This window comes from Triticum urartu, chromosome 7A, assembly GCF_056163025.1.
Source record: "Triticum urartu cultivar PI428250 chromosome 7A, HENAU_Tu73, whole genome shotgun sequence".
Taxonomy (NCBI): Eukaryota; Viridiplantae; Streptophyta; class Magnoliopsida; order Poales; family Poaceae; genus Triticum; species Triticum urartu.
Genome location: NC_141879.1, coordinates 91,825,269 through 91,840,556, shown reverse-complemented (window position 1 = coordinate 91,840,556; position 15,288 = coordinate 91,825,269). Strand labels below are relative to the sequence as shown.

The window sequence follows — 15,288 nt, the reverse complement described above, 5'->3', positions numbered from 1 at the left end:
CCCAGTCCCCAGTAGGCAATGGCGGAGCCAGGAATTAAAGATTAGAGGGGGGGGGGGGGGGGGGGGGCAAATGACACAAACTTTTAAACTACACTAATGCATGTATTATTCTCTAATTTCTGCACTGTTCATTGCTATATTAGTACCAAATCAGTGGCCCCTGCTGGTCACCCCCCTGTCTCCGCCACTGCCGGTAGGCCTCTTGAGCATTTTTTGAAAAGATGATTACCTGGGCACCCCTATATAGGGCTGGGCGTTCGGTTAATATGGTTATTAGGGTTCGGTTTATTCGGTTTTCTATAATTTCGGTTTTAGAGAAATGGCAACCGAAATAATGACATAGAAATTTGGAACCGAACCATATTAACCAAAATATATCGGTTCGGTTTATTTGGTTAACCGGAAAACCGAAATGTGTTCACCAATCAGAGCCACCATTTATATGAGCAGCTATTTGCATTACACAAAATACAAATAATAATAACAAGAGCTAGCAACCTTAACAGAAAATATGAATATATGATAGTCAAAATGTCACATCATTGGCTGCAATGAAAGACACAACTTTGATATATATGTATAAAATGGATAGTGAATAAATTCTCTCGTACGGAAATATATCAAATAGTCTCACTTATGTAGCAGCAAAAGCAAATAGCATAATTCTTATTTTCTCCAGCAGAGAATTTGGAATTAAGAGGCTGTTGGGCCGAAGGACAAATGGGCTGCTCTCAGCCGTTCACAGGTCACAACCACAATCACGTACGGGTACGGCCGTATGGGCGTACGACCATCATAAAAAACAACGGTTTCTTCGGTGATTTTGGTTTGTGGCCGCAGGAAACCAAAGTTGCGCCGAACACCGAATAGAAAACGAAATTGGCACCAAACCAAAAAAACATATACCGAATAAACACATAAATCGGTTAAATTGGTTTGGTTTGGTTTGGTTTTTCGGTTTTCGGTGTTAGTGTGCCCACCCCTATCCCTATATCTTGCCTTCAGCGAGTACAGCTTTCCAACTCGCTGAAGGGGCGAGTGAGCTGGGCATCCCACGAGCGCAGGAAACCACAGCCTCTTTTTCTGTCTTTTTTAACGTTTTCTGCTTTTATTTTTTGCTTTATTTTTGTACTTTGATTTATACTTTAAAATAAGACAATATATATAGGGTCGCGCTATTCGTCACCCTGGGTGAGGAATAGTTATTCTTCATCCCCTCTCTATTTTGACGTCAATGCACCGTATTTTTTGGTTTCATAAATTTTATCTTATTTCATACATAAAAAGAGAACATAAGAAAATATATACTCACCGTAAAAAATATTTTATGTTACATAAAGTTACAAACATAAAAACATACATAAAATACGATATTTTTGGTCTTATAATCTATTTTTTTTGTTTTCTTATACCAAATTTTATGTAGTAAATCAATATAAATGTAACTATTTGTATTCCAAACGTAATTTATTTATGAAGCGATCGTAAGATTACCTCGGGTGAAGAATAACTTATTCTGCAACCTGGATGATGAATAGTATTACTATAGTATAAAACACACTCTACACATTTTTTTTGAAAAATATTGAACAACTATTTAAAAATATTGAACAAATATTTAAAAAATGTTAATCAAGCATTTGGAAAATGTTAAATATGTATAGAAAAAATGTTGACCATAGATAAGAAAAATGATAAATTTTTTGACCATGTATATATTTTTTTAATCAGGCACTAGATAAAATATTGAACAAGTATTCGAAAAATGTTAATCAAGAATTTAAAAAATGTTAAATATGTGTAAAAATTGTTGAGTATGTATTCAAAATATGTTAACATTGTATTTGAATTTTTTTAATCAATGGTATGAAAAGTAAAATAAAAATGTGTATAGAAAAAAATGTTGGACATGTATTTAATGAATGTTATTTTGCATTAGAAAATGTTAAACATGTATTAGAAAAATGTTCTTGACATATACGAAAAATGTAGAATAAAAATCAAAAGAGATAAAGAAAAACCAAGAACGAACAAAAACTGATAAAAACAAAGAAAGACACAAAGAAAAAGCAAATGAAAAAAGCAAAAAATGAAAAATGAGAAGGAAAAAAAGAAAAGAAACAGAAAATGAAAAAAAAGGTATCTCCTCCCAAAACCGAGTTGTGCACCCATCTCCAATAATAAAGTTACCCCTATTAAAGAAGGCTACCTTAATTCTCATTAAACTTTTCCAAAGGGTGAATCATTTGGTTGTGCCGTTACCTGAGATAAGGTCTTGGAATGTAGGTACCTGTTTTGCAATAACTGTATCCATAACCCCTACTCCTTAGAGGAAAACCGATAGAGCCACTTCTAAGCAGGCACTTATTCTTAACCTCCAGGTTTTCATTACCCAATCCCCCTTTGTCTTTGGGCGTACACAAAATATCCCACTTAGCCAGCCTGTATTTTGCTCTATTCTCATCACTTTGCCAAAAGAACCACGATCTATAGAAGTCTAATTCTTTCAGTCCCCATGCTGGTATTTCAAACAATGAGAGCATAAACATAGGCATATTTGTAAGCACCGAGTTTATAAGAATCAACATAACCCCATAAGACATAGGCTTTCCCTTCCAATAGCTAGGCTTTTTTTTAATCAATCATCAATACATTTCCATTCTTTGTTCATTAATTTTCGGCAGTGAACTGGGATCCCTTGATAACTAAACGTGAGAGATCAATCTCACAACCAAATAATTTCCTGTAATTATTTTGTTCACCTTTGGCGCGTCCAAAAAAGAATAATTCACTTTTGTGGGAGTTTATTTTAAGATCGGACAGTTGTTCAAAAAGACACAAAAATAATGTCATATTTCTTGCCTTAGGCATATCATGTTTCATGAAAATTATAGTATCATCAGCATATTGTAGGATAGAGACACCCCCATCCATAAAATGTGGGATCACCCCTCCCCACCCTACCTGAATGTCCTCTTTGGATCCACAAATTAGGATTGGTAGCATGTTTCCAACAATGTTGAACGGGATATGGGACAATGGGATCTCCCTTGCAACAATCCCTTCTACGTCTAGTAATAATCACCAACATCATCATTTACCTTGACACCAACATAGCCTCCTTGTACATAGGTTTCAACCTAGTTCCTCCAAGCAGTATCGAAACCATTCATCCACAGAGCTTGCTACAGCAAGCCTTATCAATCAAAATACACTTTGAAGATGACTTTGTCAAGTTTCTTGAAATGACTTTCATGTAAAGTTTCATGCAAAACCATAACACTCTCTAGTATGTATCGTCCTGGCATGAAAGCACTCCGAGTCAACTTAACCACAGAGCGCAATCTGAGTTAGATGATTCGTACCCACCTTGATAAAAATCTTAAAACTAACATTCGACGGGCAAATGGGCCTGAACTGCTCAATTCTAACTGCCACTTCGTTCTTAACCAACAAAGTAATAGTCCCAAAGTTAAGCTTGAACAATTAAAGTAGGGCATTTAAAAGATCGTCGAAAATGGGCACCAAGTTTCCCTTAATAACCCCCCAACATCTCCGATAGAATTCCGCCAAGAATCCGTACGCACCAGGCACCTTATTATTCTTCATCTGCATAATCCTCGGAAACCTCCTTTTTCGTGAAAGGAGCATTGCACCTCATTCTCTTCCGCACATAATTGTGGGATATCCCCATTCGTGCCCTCATTTAGGGAAACAAGATTCTCTGTCGGAGCACCAGAGAGCTTTTTATAGAAGTTCAAAATGTACATTTTAAGATTTTTGTGACCTACTATTGTATCTTCATCCTATTCAAGTTGGATAATTCTATTTTTCTGTACTTTCCTTTCGCAATTAGATGGAAAAACGGAGTGTTATTATCTACTTGTATGACTTCTCAGACCTTTATGTCATACAACAATATCTATGCCATCGGGACACCGGCCCAAAATATATACGAAGTCTTTATTGTATAGGATGCACATCTACTTGACATTGAAACACAAAATCTACACGTCAATCGATCATCCGTGGAAATCCTGCCTGTGTCAGAAGCATTACAAGGACAAGGGCACAAATGAAAAAAATTAAGAAGAAATGGCATTCGATTTCTCATGGTGTCCGGCTTGTGATACAACTTGTACAACTTCGTTTATCTGTATATATAGCTTGTAACATTGATGCTTGTGAGACAACGTTTTTTGATAGAGCATGATTTAAGAGATTTGTTTTTTTAGTAAAGCATGACACGTGGACTTTTGGAATATGGCACCATGCGAGGACCATATCCTCTCCGTGTGTTCTTATTTGAGATCTGTATTAATATAGTGTTTTTCCTCCATATGTGACAAATACAAGCTATACTTCAGTGAATACGGGCGTCCTGACAAATACAAGCTATACTTCGTCACTAGACCATGATGGTGCGCGTTGCCGCACCCATCAATTTTGGCAGTAGAATGGCTGGAATTTGTATATACATATGAAGACATTAAACATATAAATGATATGATCACCCCTAAAAGTTTATGAACATATTCTAAATTGAAACTCTTGTTTTATAAATGATATAATTTCCCTCAAAGTTCAAGAATGTATTCTAAATTGAAAAATAAAACAACTCGGAGCAACAATCTCTGAAACTTTCAGGCAAGTACAACCATCAACTCGTAGCTAAAATTGCACAAGACCATACCTACTAAGAGGGTGTTTGTTTCCAGGGACTTATTGGTTTAGGGACTTAAAAAAGTCCCTGTAAGTCCCATCTAAACCAAACAGGAGGGACGGATTTAAAGTGGGCATTTGGGACTTATGAAATAAGATTCTCAAGGAGGGACTTATAGGGACTTATAGTTGTAATATGGTCTTTTAGTCCATGTTAAGTCTCAGGAACCAAACAGATAAGGACTTTTTAAGGACTTGAGACTTATAAGTTGGGACTAAAAAAAGTCCTAGGACTTATGAATCAAACAGGGTTTAAGAAGCCAAACGGGAGAGTAGAAACAAAGAAACTTCTGCGATTGTAACAAACAGTGGGTAGTTATTAGTTCACCTGCATATTTTGTTGCAAGGAAAATCATAGTAACCACCCGCGTAATGAAAGTTATTCTTCCTAGAGTATGAAATTTTGTGTATCTCTATCTTGTGTAAGTTACTGCATTTAAGACCTCATCAGCGGGAATGTGATGTATGACAATATTTCCTGCTCCCATCATCAACGCCTCATAGCAAATAGGGGTACAACAAATAGCAGTTTGGGAGAACATCCGCAAACAGTTCTATTTATAATCAATGCATGTATCACCCAAGTAGCAGTATAAATATATACACTGTGCTCAAGATTTTACGAAAAATGTAATAAGGAATAAATGAGTTGAACTGATTGCAATCCAATGAGGAATCATCAAAAATCTCTTAAATAACTTCTCCCAAGCAGAAGATTTTTGTACTCGCCTTTGGCTCACGTTGTAACAACTCCAATGCTATTTGCTTCTCTGCCAACAAAAAAAATTGTAATTATAACAACAAATTAGCAAGAGTACTTGGTACTGCTATCACTACAGAATTGATTACCTACATTGAGTATACAATTTTATGATACATACATAAGGAATGTGGAAAAGATTCAGTGTGATATTACAAAAATCCACGTCAGTAATATATCTTGTGACACAAACACGCATCATATATATTTTCTTTTGTAAAGTGCAAACTTTGGTATTCCCGTCGAGCATTATATCACAGGTCCTCAAAGCCTCATCTCGCTCACGTTGTTTCCCTTGTAGGCAACAACACCTGTGAAGAAGCAAGCTCTTCTTCTGCTTTAGGAATGAGAAGATACTTGTGGAAGGCCAAAAGTAAGATCTTATGTCTTCTAGCCGAACCAGTGTCTACATTCACGTTCAAGATCTTGTTGATTATTATATACATTTGGAACAAATGGGCATCAAATGCGAAAATTAAATTTACCTTCAAGGGATCTTTCAAAAAATATTTACCTTCAAGGACACCTTTGTACTCTTCATTTAGAAGGAAATGTGGCCAGATGCATCATGCAGTACTCTAGACCTGATCTTAATTTTCCCTGTTTCCTGTATCTAATGCGAGCCAATGATTTTCCTCAATGTGTTATACTGTGTATTTAGGAACGAAATTATCAGGGAACTTTATTGTTGTAAGTAATCTGTGGAATACATCAACACACAATATCATGGCATGAATGATACACATACATATCAATAATTCTCACTGTGGATTGCCAGAGAAAGAACACTTAGTTACATGGATAGTAAAGCATGAAGAGACAGGGCATGGCTGCCCGTGAAGAAATTACCAGGCATGCAATTGTCATATGAAGAACAATCCAAACAAGATATGAGAACGAACCATCCGAATTAGCCTGCAGAACTGATAGACCAGAAGCAAGATGTACACTGCTTGTACAAAATTAAGATTGAAAATAAATCAACAGAATTGTTAGGTTGAAGATGGAATTGTAGGGAAAATTCTACAGTAAGGTCGAAGATGGAGGGGCTACTTTAGTCAATAACCATAGGTGCTCAAGGTGTTACGGCCGGAGGAAGAAGGGGAACATGAGACATGAGAGCGTGAGGGATATATCCTATGGTTATGAGACATGAGAGCGTGAGGGTTATTGACTAAAGTTACCATAGGCGAATGAACTCAAGTACGTGTAGGTTTTTGAAATAGTAACTGCATCCATTAATCGGCACCGGCAAGTGGCGCGCATTACCTGCCATAAATGAGTAATAGGAACTGATGCTTTGGTGGCTTAATTACGGCGGATCGACTTCAATCGCCACTCAATGCCTGCAGCGCTACTTCTCCCTTCTGCACCTGCTGCCAATGCGTCCATCGCTTCTCTCCTGCATCGATTGGCAAGGTCCGCACCACGTCGTTCGCCTCGCTCCGCGTAGGTCGGTCGTACACCCTTACATTTTTTGAGTAAATCGTACACCCGTACATGTGCTGGATCGGATCGAGGCTCGATCGCGAGAAGAGGAAGGTGGAGGGAGGATTGTTCGGTGGGCTTCATACAAGAACGAGGGCCCAATTAACTGCAGGTCTTCAATTTTGTTGCGGGAGTAGCTTCCCAGTCCGGTAGCGAGAATTAGTGCACATGAGTTTGATTGGATGGCCGAAAATGCCTAAAACTGAAAGATCCGATGGCCAAGAGTGCTAATGGTCTGAGATGGCTGGAAAAGCGCTCAGTTTTAATATATCTAAATAGCTAACAAATGCTACCAATGTGTTTGTTGTATTGCGGACCTCTATGGCTATATCAATGTGTGGACACCACTCAATTTTATGGCACTTGTGATTAGGTGATGAGGCCTCCATTAATGTGCCGCTCATCAATATAGGCGGATGAATAAATGTAATACTAACACAAAAATATTAATGCATAATGACTGTTCTATTGTAAACTGGATGGTATACTGTAATACTCATATGCTAATTAGTCCTAATTATTACTCCCTCCATTCACAAATATAAAGATGTTTTAGATATTTCACTATAAACTACATATAGATTAAAATGAGTGAACAAACACACCAAAAGGTGTCTATATGCATCCGATTCTGAAAAAGTTGGAACATCTTATATTTGCAAAAGGAGGGAGTAGTTTAGCTAATAACTGACACATTGATTAAACACACCTTTCATGTGATTAGGGCAGCTGTACAGTACTCATACATAGAACATCAGCTAATTACACAAAAGTTAGTTGCAACCATGACAAACTTGCTCCCATATATTTTGGTAACTAAATGTAGCTTGTAGATATTTTCATATCGTAAAGTTCAGTTAGAAATATGTGGAGTTGATTTTGACGTCTCTAGTTTATTAAAAAATGGGAACAGTAATTCCTGGTTAACATCCAAAGGATGATTATGAAGCTGAGATCAAAACCAAAGCCATGAAAAACTCTGTATTCTTGATAAGCCGTGTACATTTATTTCTTATAATTTTTTTGCGCGAAACATAGAGCTCTTGAAGATCTGAGGTCCCCACACCTCTCAACGCCAAGATGACAGCCGGAGGCGAGGGACCTTAGTTTCTCAAACAGCGGCGGCGGCGGAGACCATAGTACGACACAATCGAGATATTGATGTAGGTATACATAGTCCTCCGCATTGTTGTTTTTCTTTTCAGGGATTGTGGACGATTAGATTTTTTTTTTGTGGTGATTGTGGACGATTAGATTGTTTATTTTAGGGGTTGTGGGCAGTTAGTTGGGCTGGATCAAACTTGCGCGGGCATCGGGACCTATGTCCAACGGCCCACCTAGTGCCGAAAGCTGAGCCTTGAAATAATCTGGTCTTGGCGCCCAACGCAACCGTCTCAACCAACAGCTCTCGCTTCTTCTCTTCTCCGCCTCGCCGCAGCGCCAAGAAACCAACGGAAGAACTCACCTCTCCTTCCCCCGCGCGCCTCTGCTCTCCATCTTCACCGGTGACAGATGGATCAGTTCCATCACGGACAGCACGTGCGGCTGCGCAGCCGCGTGCACGGCACGTACCTGCACGCCGACGAGGACGGACATGGCGTCAACCTCCGCGTCCGCCGGGAGTCTATGAACGCGGCTTGGGCGGTGCACCGGCACCCGGGAGAGGACGGACAGTTCCTGCTCCTCCACAGCGCTGCCTACGGCCACTACCTCGCCGCCACGGACGGACCGGCGCCGCCCGGCCACCACGGGCTCCGCGTCGAGCAGCGCGACTACGACCATCCTGAGGTGGAGCCACTCGTTTGGCAGGCCATCCTGTCAGAATCCTAGGAAGAGGTCTACCTCCGCAACGTCGACGGCGCCTGCCTCCGCGCCAACGGGAGGTTCCGGAACACCGGCGCCACCGTCGACTTCGTCCACGACCTTGACAACATCAGCAGGAAGATGCTCTGGGTCGTGGAGCAAATCCCCGCCAGGGAGGTCATGCCTCCCCTTCCACGTCCGATTGGGATGAGCCCGCCACGCCCGTTCCTTGATTCTTCCCCAATTTGATGAATTGGGTCTTGGATTTTCTTTCATTCGCATGCTCTGTTCTTGCCAAATTTGCGCTGCTTCTTGGTTGCGACCATGGTTTCTTTGGCTTCTTTGATTTGGCGATGGTTCTTTGCGACTCAACTGCAGTTTCGCCACCCCATGTTGCGGTCGCGGATGATCATGTACATGTGGCGGAACATCCTCGGGGGCCTCATCACCCGCGGCTCGTTCGTGTTCAGGGGGAGGTCCGTGTTCCGCCTGAGGAATCAGCTGGTCAGGCTGCTGCGCCCCATGGTAGACTTGGACGACTCCGAGCTCGTCATGGGCCTCCCCACACGTGATGGCCGGATGTTTCCACTCGTCGTCGACCTGCCCAGCAGCGGCCATACCCTCCACATCTTCGTCGTCATCGTCGGGACGCCTGGTGAGAAACCTTCCTACTCTTCTCCTTTGGCAAGAAACTCATATTCGCAGTAGTCTTGAACTACTAGTCTGAATTCTGAAAAAGCAGTTTACTGAAACCGGTGTAGTCTGAAACTTTTGATAATCTGTTTCAGCCTTTCGGTTAGTAGTTAAGACATGGAAATTGTCAGTACAAGTTGCTGAATTAAATCAGTAGGTGGTCAACAGGCATGACATTGTGCCGGCTGGGTTTATGGAAATAGTCTGTACTGCAGTACGATTATAGACATCAGTAAATTGTATTTATGGACAGATGCTAGAATGTTGCTGAATGAATGTGTGCCGGGGCGGGGGGGGGGGGGTAGTGTAAAAGTTTGGGTATTCGAAACTACTAGTCTGAAAAACAGTTTATGTGGTCTGAAACTTTTCCTAATGTGTTTCAGACTTTCAGTAAAAGTTGTTGAATCAAATCAGTTCTTTGAATGCTATTATGGACAGATTTAAAATCCACACTAAACCTTGATATGTGAACTATTCGTTTTGATGCTACTGTGCTTTAATACGATATATGCCGCTAGTGGAAGACTTTGGAATTTGAAAACCCAAATCAGTTCAGTCTGCCTAGTTCAGCTTCACATAGGTTCCTATTTTCTAGCCTACTGTACTTGTTCCGAACTTTTGATAATCTGTTTCAGACTTTCAGTTAGGAGTTAAGACATGGAAATAGTATGAACTGCTGTTGGATTAAATAAGTACGTGGTTAATAGGCACAACATTGTGCCTGTTGGGTTTATGGACAGATGCTAGAAGATTGTCTGAAGATAGTTGTTTGCTAGGGGTGGGGAATCATTTCATAAGTAAAAAGTCCATACTGAACCTTGATACGTAAACCAATGGTTTTGATGGTACTTTGGAACTTGAAAATCAAAATCAGTTCAGTCTGCCTAGTTCAGCTTCATATAGAAGATAATGATTCCTGTTTTTTAGTCTACTGTAATTGTTTTTTAGCCCACAGCACTTTACATTGTTTTGAGGTTTTGTACATCAGCTTTCTTTTTTATCTTCTTATTTAAAACTGTAGCAGTACCTGTGACACATAATGCCTAACAATTTAACTATTTTCCTGCTAATTCAGCCCACGCGGCGCTGCGGTACGCGGATGTCAATGCAGAGTAGAGAGATACCCCTAGAAGTCGCCTTCCTGTCCACCTCTTCAGAAGTGTCGCCGCCTCGGACACGACGACATTAGAACCCAGTTCCTTTCATAGAGATATGGGTTCAGGAAAACCCAGCAGTTCATGTGTTCCTGCTACTTAAACTTGGTTTGTTCTCCTGACAGTAGGAAACCTATTTGCTTTGCCATCACGGTTCTAAAATTCTGAAACTGTTTGTACAATGGTGCAGTGGCATTGGTCTGTATTGCGTTGACAATGGCTACTACTTAATTGTTGTTAGCCGCATTTCTCTTAAATGCAGTGAGTTGAGCACTTGAGTTTTGTTATTCCGCTTAAAGTTTTTTTATTCTCTTAAATGAATTTGTGTTTTCATGGAGACCGGAGTTCTGAACATGGTGAGGTTAATGCACCCATACACGACTTGCTGCATTTTGCTGCGTGCGTGGTGTATTTGATTGCATTTTACTTGCTTGCGTGTTAGCCTATGGTAGTTTTTTTGAACAAAAATTCAGGTTGTATCCCAGGTTACGTGCGTGTTAGAATGCTAGTTAGAATGCTAGTTTCTGCACAGTACATTGTTCATGAGCATGACAACAACTTCAGACATTTTATGCTTCCTTCTCGGTTTCTGTGTCTTTCCCTCTCTGTCTCTGTCTCTCTTGTTTCAGTATTGACTACTGAAACGTTTGAAGGTCAGTAAAAATGTATCTTTTGCTTCTTCTTTTTTCTTTATTGTGGGATTGCAGTATGTAGAGTACGAGGATGGTAGTCTGCGGCCAAGATACTCATGGCATGTAAAGTTGACCCAAATACTTCAACTCCATATTTTAGGTAGAGTAAAATAAGACTTGACTCTGCAATCTTATGGAGTACTAATAGACTCTTCATCCCTTTTTTTGCGGGTTTGACTCTTCACCTGTTAGATTCACATAATCTTCTATGCTGTCCATATACCCATCTGATTTTGCAGTTGATGTCAATTCACCCATCAATCTCATTAAACTACTCCAAGTCATCAACCTGCCACAAAGTGGTACTCACTTCTGTTCGTCAATTACCGATGATCAAGGAATGAGATACTCCCTCCGTCCGAAAAAGCTTGTCCCAAGCTTGTCCCTCAAATGGATCTATCTAGCACTAAGTTGGTGTTAGATATGTCCATTTGAGGGACAAGCTTTTTCGGACGGAGGGAGTACATTGGAAGGTCCGACACTATCTCAGAATGTGTGAAGCAGAGGAAAACAAAATCATTATCAAGCAGGAAAAATAAAGAAATGAAATGAATAAAAGAGCACTTCAGATATTTCACAACCACCTCTCTCTGTTCCGAATCTACAACTAACTTGTTAGCCAAATCTCTAACTAACTTGTTAGGTAGAGTAAAATTTTGGCCACGGACATTTTTTGAAAAAACACTGCGTAATTTGAAATTTCTACGAAAAATCAGAAAATATGAACAAAAATTTGAAACCAATTTATTTTGAATTTCCGCGAACATTTTTGGTAATTTGTGTAGAAAAAATTTGAATACAGGATAATTTTCTAAATTCCAAATAAATTGTGTAGCACGAACATTATTTGAAAATGCGGAATTGTCGAAATCACAAAAACATGGTATAGTGCCTTGGAATGGTGATACAATGCCCTAGAAACCATTTGGTCCATTTGAACGATATCGAAAAAGGTACTTTGAGACGGAACCTTTCGCCCAACCTGAACGCCATACGCGGACTTTTTTCCATTTAAATTCGTGACCATTTTATTATATTCGCAAACTTTGTTTTCAAATTAATGAACTTTTTTCCATATCCAGAAACTATTTTAAACTTTTATAAACGAGTTATAAAATCCTGTAATTTTTTCAAATATATAAACATACCTTTTCAAAATTAATGAACTTTTTTCAAACCAGCGAATATTTGGGCCGGCCCAACAAGCACCCGACGGAACCGATGTCGTCCCTAGTTGGGCAAGGCCTGAGCGTATTTTTTCTATTTTTTCGTTAATTTCATTTTTAAGCATTATTATTCATTTTAAAACCTGTTTTAAAATTTGAAATATTTTTGAATAATCAAAATGTTATTGTTTTCAAATATTTTTTTCAAACTATAAAAATGTTTTGGAATTGGAATTTCAAAACATGTTCCCATTTTTTATTCTTTTTCATAAATTTAATAGATGCTCAGAAATTTTGAAAGTGGCCGATTTTTTTATGTGGGCATGTTTCTATTAGTACGAACATTTTTTCTATTTAATAGATGTCCAAAAAATTAATTATAATGATGTGATTATTTTTCTATTTAAACGAACAATTTTCGACATATCTGTACAAATTTTCTAAAATTTGAATATTTGTCTTTATGAACAAAATATAAAAAGGAACAGTTTTTGAAATTTTAAACAAAATTTTATAAACGTGAGAATTTTACGAAAAAGAAAAAACAAATACTGAAAAAAGAAAAAAAAACGAATAGAAAAACAAAAAAGAATAGTGATAAAACGACCGGTTCAACAATGGACCGGCCCAGCCGTGAACTGAAGTAGAAGAAAACAAAAAAAAATAGTAAATATACACAAGCATTAGGATGTCTTAGTTTGTTAGTGTGGTCCTCCTTAGACCAAGAGGTCTTGAGTTTGATTCACGCCTGCACTATTTTTTGAAGTTTGATAAAAAAAAGTGGATACGATGCCTTGTCCGTCTCACATATACAGATGGGTATATGGGTTGATGAAATAACCATACTGCCCTTATACGATTTGTGTGTGTGTTGGGGGGAGGGGGGTGTACCGAAACAGGCCTCTAAGTATATTTGGTTTAGCGTATTGTAAATCTTCTCAATAAATGGTGAAAAAAAATTCAGGTTTTATCCCATAACATTATAAGAATACTAGATTCTGCTAATTACATTAATCTGACTTTTGCTTAACAAAATTATGAGATTTTTTATCTGCTGCAATAGTTGTGTAACAACTTTTGGTAAGAACTTGGGCCAGCATCTTTTGCTTGGTCTTGTTTTTCCCTCACATGTTTTGCTTTGCATGGAACAGATTAACTGCAATTGAGTAGAAGTTTAGGGCATGGACCATTAAACCGCCCGCAACCATCCAGACCGAGCGCCTGGACGCAATTGCCATCCAACGCGATACCCCATCGGTCCAAAGACCGGCCCGGTTGTCTGTTTCCCACAAACCAGATAAAAACTAGAGGGGGCTTTGCGGGTGTCCGTATCGCACCCACACAAATCTGACAACCCAGTCCCACCCGAAAACCTCCTCGTCCGAAAATCCCACGGCGCGAAATGGTCGCCGCGCATTCATGCCGGTCAACGTTGCTCCAGAGCGGACGCGACTCCACGACTTTAATGCCGGCCAAAGCGACACGGCTGGACGAGTGGTCACCGCCGCTTCAGTGCCGACGCGACGACCAATAAGCCTATTTTGGCTGTTGTGCCGCATTGAAACCGGCTTCCCGTTTGTTCGCCTGACCATGCCTATTCAAGCAGGCCTCCAGCGTCGTCCACACCGCACCATACCTCTCCTTTTTCCTCACCACTCCTAGACTCTCCGACCCTCTCCGCATGGGCGCCGTCCAGACCATCATGTCCACACCATGTCTCTCACGCCCGAAAGTCAATGGGGCTGACACGCTTGCCAAGCATAGATTACTAGTGGCGTCTAGCCATTGCAAGGACGCAATACTTTGATCATTAGTGGCGTGCGGTATATGGCAAGCACCACTAGTACTTTCCGGCTGGAGGGCTTCCTAGATGTGTCTTACTAGCGGTGTTAGCCAGGGCCGCACGTTGCTAATACGTTGTCATCAGCGTCATGCCCGTTTTTTCTGGATGATTTTGGTAGTTCGCCAGGTTACCGGCGGCGTTCGGATTTCATCACACGCTGTTAGTAAGAAAATCCTATAAGGAATTCATTCACTCTACAAGAGCAATGCTATGACGAATATTATCTGGCTTTCTCAAGATGATGTGTTTATGAGGAATAGCTTCAAAGTGTGTAGCTGATGACTCCATGCACAACAATGGCTAACGATCCAAGGAATTTGCCATGCTCATCTCGGCACACAACCGCACCGCTGATCCCCCAACACTTGGTCGGCTGGTCTGGCTACACCTGCATCAACGTGGATTTTTGGAAAACCAGTTGGTGGTGCAACCTAGCATGTAGTGGCCACTGTTCCTGAGAAAGTACTTCAATGACAATGATGGAGAAGAGCCACTGCTTGGGGCTGGGCTACAGTTTTTTTTAGAATCTACAGTGTTGTCTTTTGGACGACTCCGTGCGGATCTCACTTGCTGCGGCCCACAAGCCCACCTAGTGACGGAAACCGAGCACGGCGACGGTTTCTCACCTTGAACTTCGGCCACGCACCGTTCGTGTTCAGGGGGAGGTCCGTATTCCGCCTGAGGAACGAGCTGGCCAGGCGGCTGGCTGCCGTCGTGGACGTCCCCAACCTCGTCATGTGCTTCCGCACACGTGATGGTCGGCTTTTTCCACTCCTCGTCGACCTCCTGCCCACCAGCGGCCCGCTCTTCCACATCGTCGTCGTCATGCCCGGGACGCCAGGTAAGATCGAGGCCCTCAACTTCCTACTCTTCTCCTCATATTTGCAGTTGAGTCAGCGCTAATCGGCTTGTGCTTGGAAAACAGTGTTCGAGACTTGGAAAACAGTGCTAGTCTGAAGAGCAGTTT

General features: G+C 40.5%; 1 protein-coding gene and 1 pseudogene across 1 annotated transcript; both read left to right on the top strand.

Moving 5' to 3' along the window:
* Window positions 1-8,478: 8,478 nt before the first annotated feature.
* LOC147958155 (uncharacterized) lies at window positions 8,479-8,984 on the top strand (annotated as a pseudogene).
* Window positions 8,985-9,162: 178 nt separating this feature from the next.
* LOC125518666 (uncharacterized) lies at window positions 9,163-10,582 on the top strand. Its single transcript, XM_048683491.2, has 2 exons — window positions 9,163-9,428; window positions 10,542-10,582. The coding sequence occupies exons 1-2, from the start codon at window positions 9,164-9,166 to the stop codon at window positions 10,580-10,582; spliced, it is 306 nt and encodes a 101-aa protein (XP_048539448.2). The 5' UTR covers window position 9,163.
* The last annotated feature ends 4,706 nt before the right edge of the window (window positions 10,583-15,288 follow it).